This window comes from Cyprinodon tularosa, unplaced genomic scaffold (assembly GCF_016077235.1).
Source record: "Cyprinodon tularosa strain WSP-4 unplaced genomic scaffold, ASM1607723v1 ctg1093, whole genome shotgun sequence".
Lineage (NCBI taxonomy): Eukaryota > Metazoa > Chordata > Actinopteri > Cyprinodontiformes > Cyprinodontidae > Cyprinodon > Cyprinodon tularosa.
In genome coordinates, this window is record NW_024037886.1 from 54,804 (window position 1) to 66,592 (window position 11,789).

Genomic DNA, 11,789 nt, shown 5'->3' on the forward strand with positions numbered 1-11,789 from the left:
TTTAACCTTCTCAATTCAAGAACAAATGCACTTATTTTAAGAAGAAATGACTTATATAGATTTAGATTTTTTCCAGTGTAAAAGCACTCCATTCTGTGTTTCTGTTGTTCCATTCACAAAAATAAGATTCTTCGTGAACAAAATGACACATCTAGACTGAACTGTAATAATATATTTTCTAAATTACGTTTTTGTAGCAGAAAAATGTGATTTAGAGTTTTCGGTAAACCTGCTTTATGAAACGGAGCCCTGAAGCGTTCAAGAACCGGTTTTTGTAACACTGTCTGGGTTTTACTCAGCTCCTCTAATTAATGCGCTTCAACGTGTCGATGCTGATTAATCAGCATCCATCATCGCTGCAGAACCACTTCACAGCTTCGATAATCGCTTCTCGCTGCTTTCATACAGAATTAACAAGTGTTAACGTCTCACTTTAAGCCAATCAGTTTTTAAAACAAACTTATTAAACTTAAAAGTCTTCCAAAACGGGAGCTTGATTATTACTTTATCTTTCATTGTTCTTTCAGGTTTATTGGCTGAAAATAACAAGTCAGTTCAATTTCTCTTGCTTTTTTTTTCTTTTTATTAAAACGTCTCAAAGTTATTGAAATAAAAAAAAAGATTTAAAGGATCTCAAACCTCCCAACAGTAAAATCTTTCAAAGTTTAGTGCAGAACCTTTAATGGGTTTTACAGCATCATAATGGAAGCTTCACCAGTTTGATCAGATTTTCCTACAGAACCTTTTGCTCAGAGTTTAAGGGATTTAAATCTGGTAAAGTATTCAGAAAATGGTTCAAACCATAGATATCCATAATAAAGGCTAGATGTCTTACGGCGGAGTCTCAAACTTCATCACCGGCGGCCATCTTGCCTCAGGCAGGCTTTCTGTTGTGCTCTGTGGTACCTAATGTAAGGTGAGTGATCAGCACGAACACAAATACTCTTACCTCACTGAATTCTCGACGGATTTACAAACAGTTTGGTTTCTTACAAACATTATGAACGTGGCTATTATTCTTGGTGCTTGAACATGTCGAAATTGCAGATTTTCTTGTCGAAAAATGACTTAATCGCGCAGCATAGTTGTGCATCACGGCTACTTGCGCAAGTTATCAAGGCTGAGACTATTAGTCAATTATATAGGTTTTACTGACACCAATAACGATTGTATGACAATTAATCTTTGGTGTAAATTACAATATTTGTGGATGTGGTTGTAGTTATTAGTTGGCTAATAACAATAATCTGAGTGTTGTTGTATTTTCATTATTAGCCTAACGTTAGCTGGCTAATAACAAGAAGCTGCAAAGTGAGACCTAACGTTAGTAAGTTAGCAGCTAACGTTACAGTTTAGCTAGCTGCTAACGGTAACCAGCAACTTTACATCAGTGGAAGAGGCAGAATTTAACATGATTTCCAATCGATTTGGTTTGTCAACACATCTTACATTATGTTACAGGAATTTGCTGGGTTTATTAAAAGGAAGATGCCAGACTTTTGCTCTGACATAATAGTATTACAAGACTGTTGTTGACTCAAAGCTTTTATAAGTTTGTATTAGTTTCATTTGGACAACTTATGCTACGTTCAGACCGGACGCTGCAAAAGCAGCAAAATCGCGTCTGCTGCTTCATTTTTGCTGCTTGTACCAGTTAGTTCTGACGCGCGGCTGAAGCAACTTTGCTGCTCTGCCTGCGCGGTGCAAAAGTGGCTCTGACGCGCGTTGGGCGGAGCTTCACTATCCTTTCTCTGCCTTGCAGCTATATTTGCTGTGATCAGTGGGAATAAAGTAGTTTTAATATGTTTTTAAGTGAGAAAATACACCTGAAAACTTAATCAGTGCCGTCAGTTCATCCAGATTACCATCCTGCCTCCCAATGTTATTTCTGTCGGAGCCGCTCAGACCCCCACATACCGACGGTGCGCCGACAGAAGGAATCCATTCATCAGCAGCCTCTGGCGGGTCGCCTCCTCACGGTTTAGCGCGGCGGCTGGTAGGTGTTTTTCATCTAAATAATCCAAACTGCAGGCAGCAGAATAATAAAAGCCAACATATTCTGCCGGCAGATGTATATATTTTAAGTTAATTATGCGTTAATAAACTGTTTAAGAGGAGTAATCAGAGCGGTCTGTGTCATCAGCGCTGTGTCTCTCTCCCAGCCAGCTCCCAGATCAGCTTCTCTGATTGGTTGACGCGGCGCGTCGAGCAGCAAAAATAAAATTTTCCATCTCGAGCAGCAACGCGTTTGCGGCGCGTCACGCGCGTCAGGCGCCCGACGCGCTGCTTCAGCTGCTCAGACGCGCTGCGCCTGCTGCTCAAAACGCGCCGCAGGACCTTTTGCTGCGCCTTGACGCGCGTCAACCATTGACTTTGCATGTAAACTCGCTGCTTCTGTCGCGCCAGCTGCCCCCGGTGTGAACGCAGCATTAAAGATGGTGTTGTGCCAAACATTTTCAACTTTCCAGCTCATCTTCAAAGGGCATGTGTATCATTGAAATTTAATCACATATTGATATACCAATCTTAAACACCGTGAATTGTTGTTGGTCACTTTTGTTTTTGTTTCTGCAGGTTATATAATGTGTAAGCAGGAGGAGAAGATCTTCCATCCCCGTTTGCTGACATTCCTGCGTTAGTACATGACCACAGCTACCTTCCTGTCTGCTTTGATGGCCTTGTGGACAACGCTCTCTTGTACATTACACAGAAGCTCAATAAATCCGTCCTTTTCAAAGGGCATTAGCCAAGCTATGTTTTTTGGGTCATTTTTTAAATCTCTGTCTTCCATGTGTATACCATCACAGTAGTGTAGGTGGGGATTTCAACATGCTACATCTATATATACTTGTGAAGGGGACTATTGTACCAATTTTAACATACCAAGCAAATAAATGTCACTTTTATAATGGTTTAAAAATAGGAACTTTTGTGTAATTACCCCTGATATATAATCCGAATAGTCTACATGAAACTTCAAAGTGTTACCTTTAATTTGAAACCTGGATTATGCTTCTACACCAAGAGGTTGCAACGCAATAAGCCTTTTTTGTCAGTATTCCATATTTTATTATAACAATAATATTCATATTATAAAAGTATGTATGTAAATATAAATAAATTAGGACTGTGAAATAATTAATCACACCCAAATAAAAGTGTTTATTTATATATATATATATATATATATATATATATATATATATATATATATATATATATATATATATATATATATATATAGGTATCTATATCTATATATCTATATATATCTATATATATATATATATATATATATAGGTATCTATATCTATATAGATATCTATAGATATATCTATATATCATGTTGCCATTCAGTACACTGAGTTTTATTAGCATATATTGATTTAACATAAATACCTTGTGCATGTGTATATTTATTGCACCTGTATGTTCTATTCAATGTTCTTTTTATATGAAATTCCGTAGTTATAATTATTCATAAGTGTGCAGTATCATAACTACATGTCTGACTTTTGTTTAACAAACCAAACAGTTAGACAATTGAGAAAGTTATGGTTATTTAAGTACATGCGCCTTTAAAACACAATGTTACGAATGAGCGAGCTGCCTGTAGCAAGATGGCCGCCACGTGCGGACGTCGACCCCCATTGGCCAGCAGCGCGGACGAGACATCTAGCCTTTATTATGGATATCTATGGTTCAAAGTACCTTCATACCTGCAGCTTTATCTGCATTAGTCTGGATATCCAATAAAACAGCGTATGGTTTCCTTCAGCTTCATGTCAGATCAGTCCAGACGACAGGAAGGCTTAAAGGAAAAGTCCGGTCAGCAAAGAATAATCAATGGATCATTATTTATACCTAAAATTAATTTGCTGTGATTAAATGAATTAAAAATAATAATTTTCATCATGATCACCGAGTCTGGGAGCGGCCATTTTTGCCCAAGTATAGTAGCCCCTCCCTCCTGCCATCTTCCAGCAGTGACGTCACGGTGCGGTAAGCCTAGCGCCATTCTCCCCGCTTTCCAAGCTAAATCAATGGGAACTACTAGACACATCTGCAATCAACAACAATTATTGAAGATTTCCAGAGGACTTCACCATTGAAATTCACCAGAGCTATAGTGAAACTGACAATGCCCACGTGCATGGCAGCTGGATGCTGGAATACATCGGGGAAAAGTGAAAAAAAGAGTTATTCCACCTTTCTGATTCCTGATCCTCCACGGACGGGTTGGTCGTTGGATCGCCAACTTGAAGAGGGAGGATTTGCCATCGAACTTCTGGCCAGAGAAAAAACCCGTAATATGTAGCCAACATTTGGAAGAAGAATGTTTTCAAGATGACTTGGATAATAGCGCGTTGTGACAAACACCAGATACAGCACTGGGACTTGATCAACAGCCGATACCGCACCGTGACAATGTCACTAACCAGTAGGTGGCAGTAGTGTTCTTTGACAAACATGGATGCCTCCAGTCAGAGGCGGTTCTAGACAGGGGCCAACGGGGGCCAGTGCCCCTGTTGATCATGTTCTGGCCCCTGTACTAAAGACATAGTACTCAAATAAATTCTAATGATGATCTGCGCTGGAACAGACAGGGTTACTGATTGGTCCTTTGGGACTATTTCATTTTAGCCCCCTTTACAAATCCTGTTTTCCTAATTATTTAAAATAAATAATGCGATAGCTTCAGAGGTATTGAGATAGAATCCCAGTTTTCTTTTGCTAAATGTTTTTTTTCAAAACAATTTGCTCTCATTTTTATGGCTGAATTTATTAGTTTTTCTTGAGTTCTAATTCAGATTGTGTAAGAAATGGTAATTCTATCAAAAATATGTTAAATTACTAAATTATGGAAGTAATTTGACCTTGCAAGACATAATTTTAATTTAACCTAATTGAATAGAAGTTTCACTTCATGCAGCTCTCTTAATATATTTAAATGCCTTGCCCTGATTTTCATTTCATGCTATTCTGGGCCCCCATGAAAACACCCAGGGCCCCCTCCTGGCCCCATGGTACATTTGGTCTAGAACCGCCACTGCCTCCAGTAAAGATAAGATAAGATACGATAATCCTTTATTTGTCCCACAGTGGGGAAATTGCAGCGTTGCATCACAGTACAGTAGGAAAAGGGTTAGGGTTTTCAAATGAAAATTTGAAGTTTCACTGCAAAAACGATCTAAAAATAAGTAAAACTTTCTTAAATTAAATGTATTTACCCTTAATTTGAGAAGGTAAATGAGATAATTTGCCAATGTAAAGAGTATTTTTACTCTCAAAATAAGATATTTAGATAATATGCACTTGTAATAAGACAATGCAACTGTGTTTTCTAATTTTAAATGTAAATTGTCTTGTTCCATTGGCAAGATGTTTATTTTACCTCCTTAATTCAAGAAAAAATGCACTCATTTTAAGAAAAATTGACTTATCTAGATTTAGATTTTTTCCAGCGTTGAATTCTGAATCTGATGAAACGTTTCCTTTAAAGGTAAAAACACTAAATGTAAGTTTGAACTTATTTCTAGATCGTTTTAGCAGTGTAATAATGAAGTTTTTCTCATCAACCTTTACTCCTTTTTTCTGTTTTATTGTTTTGCTTCTGGTGTTTTTATCCTCCTGTTTGTAACCTCAGTGAGGAGCTGTTCCACCCGACTGCCCTATAAATAAAGTCTGGATTGATTGGTAGACGTGATAAAGTCTCGGTGTCCAGCGGCGCCGTAAGATGACCCACATCAGCAGCATGTTAGCCTCTCAGCCTCAGTGTGAGAGGATGAACAAAGCGGTCAGGATGACCCTCTGAAGATCCACCGTGGAGTGAATCCAAACACTTCCCCGAAAACTAAGAAAAGCTAAAGGACCTTCACCCGTTTTCTGCTAGAAGTTAAAATAATCCGCAAAGTCGGCCAGTTAGGAAGGTAATGTTTAACTCCCGGCTTAAAAATCAATGAGGCAAACATGGTGGATAAACCTTCCCTGATAAGATGTGAAAGTCAAAACAGTTGGGATGAAACTTCTTCTCCTTAGTTTCATCTTAAAGTGAAACTCGTGTCTTTGTTTTCACATCAAATCAAGCGTCTGGTGATGAAGATGTGAGCAGACTGAGGCTTTGTTAGGCAAAGAGGTGTGGCTGGCAGCTCAAAGGGGCTCATCAGGGATAATGCATGAGGTATTAAAAGCCACGTCACTGAAGGCGGGGGGGTCAGCTGCTCTAAAAACAGATCTTCACCTTTTTATCCATTCAGGTTATTTTATATTTTGTTTGAGAATTGAGAATGGCACCACCTAACATAGCTGTGCTGCTCTTAGGTGGTTTGATGTAATCATTTATAAATGAATAATATTATTATGGGTTTTTATTAGTCGTGTGCAGGAAGAGACGCAGCTCTCAGCAGACAAACCTCCGCAGCAGCGCCAGCAGGGGTCCATCATGCTTCTCTGAGGCAACAGGCCCAGGAATTTCAACCATGAGGCGACACGCCCCCTATCAGCTGGCCTGCAGCCATGTCAGCTCGCAGCGGATTGGCCGCTGAGGAATTCCTCTGGTCTTTCAATTGGCTGGCGGAGGGAACCAGATGACTGCTTATGCAAATGATCTCCTTGTGGCAGTTGAAAGCCCAGAGTGCTGAGCAAAGCCCGACACTGAAAGGGGAGTGACTGCAGCCTGCGAGTTTAGAAGCTGCTCTGCAGACTTCAAACAGCAAAAGGGATTCAACATTTTCCCATTGGAGTTTTATTTCCTGTTTTAGTATTCCATGAGTGCTGCAAGGTAAGAAACAGTAAAATGCTTTAGTTTATTTCTTTATGAAGGTATTTAGTTTGAAAGTTAAGAGTTTGATGCATGACTTTGTAAAACCAAAAACTTTTCTTTTTGGTTTCAAATTCATTCTAAACCTTTTATATTCAACTTTAATAAGTTTAAAGACTTTGTTCACTCCTTGAGGGTCTAATCATCTCGTTCCGTTTCTCACCGTATTTTCTCCCTTCCCCAGTGTGCTCACATCTTTCAGTCCTTCAGCAATGCCTGGCCCGGTATTGACAGACGTAGCCATGAGGTTCTACATCAGCCACTCTCCGCCTCCTCTCCGAAGCTTTATCAGCTCCTATGGGGACCTGCAGAGGGCCAAGAACAGGGTCAACCAGTCCAGCAACCGCAGCTGCAACCAGCAGCTCTACCAACCCCTGCGACCCTGCCTCAGCAGCCAGCGCAAGGCGGCGGACGACAGCAGCCATGTGGCCTGGTCCAAAAAGAAGCCCACCAAGAAGAGCGTGGTGTTCGCCGACACCAAGGGTCTGTCTCTCACCACCATCCACGTCTTCTCCAAGTTCGACGACGAGCGGTACCAGAATAAGCCGGTTGATAGAATCACAGAGGAGCTGCAGTTTGAGATGACTGACCTTGGAACCGCCACCATGGATCTAAAGATCAGCTCGCCGCGAAGCCTGGCGCTCGACTTCAAACAGCCCTCAGCCGACTACCTGGACTTCCGGAACCGCCTGATTCGGAACTGTGTCTCCTTGGAGAACTGCTCGCTGCAGGAGCGCTCCCTGACCGGCACCATCAAAGTCAGGAACATGGGCTACGAGAAGTCCGTGCAGGTGCGCGTCACCTACGACTCCTGGGCCACGTTCACCGATTACGACTGCACCTTCCTGAACAACGTCTACGGCTGCCAGGACACTGACACCTTTGCCTTTGAGCTGGACCTCCCTGAACGCACCCTGCCACAGAACCGGATCGAGTTCTGTATCTGCTTCAAGGTCCAGGGCCAAACCTTCTGGGACAATAACGAGGGCAAGAACTACCCTCTGAAACACGTCGGCTGGAGCAGAGAGGAGGTGCACAGAACCCCTGTTCCTCATGAGAAGCCCTCAGAGCATAAAATGGGGGGCGGGAAGCTCCAGGAGCTGGAGTTCGATCAGTTCGGCAGCCCACGCATGTCCAGCGGACTGTTTCCCGGCTGGCAGAGCTGGGGTCAGATCGACAACACGGTGCCTTACTGGTGAAAGCTTTAGGATATTTGCTGAGCCAACACTGGCAGCCGATAACAGACACTGACGGGGCATTCGGTCCAAAGCCAGCTCCAGGTCTGAGCTGGACTGACTCAAAGTACGCTGAAGCAAACAGACGGATTTTTTTTTAGCTGCAAAGGTACACAAATCAGACAAAAAGCAGCTCAGCTGACCTGCTTTTTGCTGGAACCGGTCACTGGGCCTGATGAATGATTAAGCTGGAGGAGCAGCAGGGAAATTCAACTGAAACGTAGTTCTCTATCGTAGCATATTAATGTGCCTTCTCTTTGTGCCTGCCCACTAAAATAAAAGACTAACGGTGCACAAGATATATAGAGACTGTTAGCCCCTTTTTGAGGGCTGGATAGTTAAACATGCACTGATTGAGATGCTCTTCTCAATGTGACGCTGTAAGCTGAGGGAAACTAAATCTAAATGAATCCTTCATATTGAAGGGAAAGCTTAGGGAGTGCATGGCCACACGATGCTTCTCCGCTACACAAAACACAGCTGATTCATTTTTAATGAAGCAAAGCACACTAAACCTTCAGCTCCGTGTAAACTTAGAACCTATGTGATTCAGAATCGAGTCGGTTTTTGTAAAAAAGGAGTCATGCAGCCCTTTCTTTCCCTCCATGTAAATTGCACAAGTTTCTCTGGTAAATGTTTTCCGTAAAAATTCAAAAAATATCCACTGTACTTGGTTTTCAAGATTTGAAGACGTTTCGCCACCTCTCCAGGAAGCTTTCTCAATTCAAATGAGAACCTTCATCAGCATCTGGTAAATGTGTTTGAGTGATGTAATTCTGAGGTGAGTTCATAAAGGAACTGAGCTGCTATGAAGGTGATCTGACACAAGAAAGACAATGAATGTGATTGGTTAGCTGCGAAAGGGAGGAAGTTTGGAAACGTGTGAGGTTCCGGGGACGTGCAGAAAGAAAGAAATGATGTCAAGTCTGAATGTGCTCTTTGTTTTTGTTGTTTTTTAAGTGCAATTGTTGACGATGTGTACAGAATGTATGAATGCAATGGAGACGTTTCTTCACTGAAGCTGTCGTCGTGTTTTATTTCCCAGTCTGAAGAAATGTCTACGCCGTGGCATTTGGAGTCTCACTTTAGTGTTAGTTATGTGTTTCCTTTTTAAAAATAAATTTCTATATTTGTGCTAACAAATGAGTGCTTCCAGTGTCTTATTTAAACAAAAATCAAGTTTTTTGTTTTTTTTTTATCACTTGTCTGGAAAAGTGCAACTAAGATCTTTGCAGACCCCACACATCCTGGACATTTTAACTTTATCTAATTAACTTTATTTACCGAAAGCTTAAAAGTCAGAACCCAGAAAGAGATAATGCATATTTAATGTCTTTATATCATATTAACCTTTAAAAATTCTCTCCTTATGGAGAAGAAGCCAAAAGATTTATTTTTGTGGTTTGAAAGAACAAATAAATCCGATTCTAAGGTGGTAAAAATTAAAGCCCTTTGTTTTCTGTATTATTCTTTATTTTTTAACCTCGACAACTTTAAAAATGTCAAAAATTTTAGGTTTTGTTATCAGGAACATTCAATACTTTACAAAACAAAAGTTCAACAACTTTCCAGACCAGGGGTGGGCAAATCTAGTTCCTGCACTGCAAAAACTATCTAGAAATAAGTAAAGATTTCTTAAATTAAGTGTATTTACCCTTAATTTGAGTAGGTAAGTAAGAGGATTTGCCAATGGAATGAGTATTTTTACTCTTAAAATAAGATAATTAGATAAAATTCACTTGAAATAAGACAATGCAATTGTTTTTTCTTATTTTAAATGTAAATTGTCTTGTTCCATTGGTAAAATGTCTCACTTACCTCCTCAGTTCAACAAAAAATGCACTTATTTTAAGAAAAATTGACTTATTAAGATTGAGGGCCTCATTCCTGCAGCTTTTAGATGTTTCCTTGGTCAAACACACCTGAATCAAATGGTTGGGTTAGGGTTTCCTCCGTCTTCTTAATCATCTTTTTACTTGATTCAGGTGTTTTAAACCAAGGAAACATCTAAAAGTTGCAGGATGGGGCCCTCAGGAACTGGAATTGCCCACACTGTTCCAGAATCTCCCCAGACGATCGAGTCTTAGAATACGAAGCTCTTCCATTTGTTGACATAAGTAATGTTTGTAAACATTGGAGCAAAAGCTCCGCCGCCAACCCCCCAAAAACACACCCGTCCATCCCCCACACACACACACACACACACCCACACACACACACACACACACACGAATGAATAATTTATGACTCAGTCACAACCAATCATATATGAGCCTGATACCACACTGAGAAATAAACAAAGTTCCTCTAAACTGAAACCAAAACTTTTCTCATAAAGACGGAGGTCGTTTTTCACTGGTTGCTGGATACATGCCGAGGTGTCGGTTACAGGCTGGTTTCCTGTTTTAGGGCGTAGGAATACAGCAGACTCTGTTACACTCTGCCTCGATTGCCAACGAGCGCTGGAAGACGTGCCTGTAAGGATGGAAAGATTAAATACAGCGGAGTTTAAAGGATTCGCCGGGCTTTGACTGGGCCGTTGTGGCGCCTTGTTTCCATCTGACAGATGGGCTCGCAATTTACTCAAGAAGACGTTAGACTGAGTAGAGTTTATTAAGAAAAGAAACTGGTACATTGAAATTCCTGTTCGTCCTGGAGCCAGTAGCAAATAATCAGATAAACATAACAGTCTAACAAATAAGCCAAACGACCCCCATTCCAAATGGGTGTTAGAAAACAATTTGCATGTTTTCTAAACTAAAACAAGTCTTTGTTGGGCTGCTGTATAAAACCTGGAACTCAACGCTATTTCTGACACTTGAGTTTCTTTTTGGAATATAGGAATGAACAATATAAATGCACTGCAGGAGATAGTGAGAAGGTCATTTAATCTGAGATGTTTTCATTAGACCCATTTCCACTACCCTTTTGAAACTGTGCCAAGATCGGTCTGAGCACGGTAACCGAGACAACCGTTGAGTGTAAATGTCACGCAAAACTGAACCGAACCGCGGCAGACACAACTGAACGGGGTTAACATGGTGCTAGCTCCTTAGCAGGGCTCAGCGTAGTTCAGCTCTGGCTCAGAGCTGAACTACCATTACCCCATTTACCCTAACCCTTGAAAAACCGGTCCGAGACCGGTCCGAGCTCAGTAACTGAGATAACTTAGGGTGTGTAAATGGAAAGCAAACTGAACCGAACCGAGCTAACCTGGCTCGGTTCTCTGATAACAAGAGCGCATGAGCAGGACGCGTCATCTCCGTCTGGCTGCACATCCCGATTCACACTCCATTCCAGTAGGTGGCGGTAATGCCCCTCTGGAAGTTGCTTGCCAACCAACACAAACAGAAGAAGAAGAACAACTATAAACAACTATCGAAATCTTCTCCACGCAACATTTTGGCCGTTTCCCAATATGCGTTCTTGAGCGTTCTCGTGTGCTCGTTTACTCGTGATACGTCATCAGCCTCAGCCCGAGTACCGTTCCAATTCTCAAGAACGCCAGATCGAGAACGCATAAAATCCCCGGATGTTGTTCTCACCCCGCCCTCTTTATCGAGCATGCATCAGAGCAGACTTGTGCGTTCTTCAGACTGACCGCTTCCCCAGAATGCCCCGCGGCCGCAGCTTGATTCCAGACAGCGCTCACAGTGGTAAGTTAAACATTCCCTTTTCTGCTGATGTTGTTCTTCAAAAGTACGTTTTGAAATCGTTTGAGGCGATAACATTAT

At 41.3% G+C, this 11,789-nt stretch overlaps 1 protein-coding gene across 1 annotated transcript; it reads left to right on the top strand.

The window, feature by feature from the left end:
• The first annotated feature begins 6,743 nt into the window (after nt 1-6,743).
• Nucleotides 6,744-8,401, top strand: LOC119789182 (protein phosphatase 1 regulatory subunit 3C-B-like). The gene is made up of 2 exons (XM_038293987.1): nt 6,744-6,781; nt 7,005-8,401. The coding sequence occupies exons 1-2, from the start codon at nt 6,768-6,770 to the stop codon at nt 8,017-8,019; spliced, it is 1,029 nt and encodes a 342-aa protein (XP_038149915.1). The 5' UTR covers nt 6,744-6,767; the 3' UTR covers nt 8,020-8,401.
• Nucleotides 8,402-11,789: the final 3,388 nt, after the last annotated feature.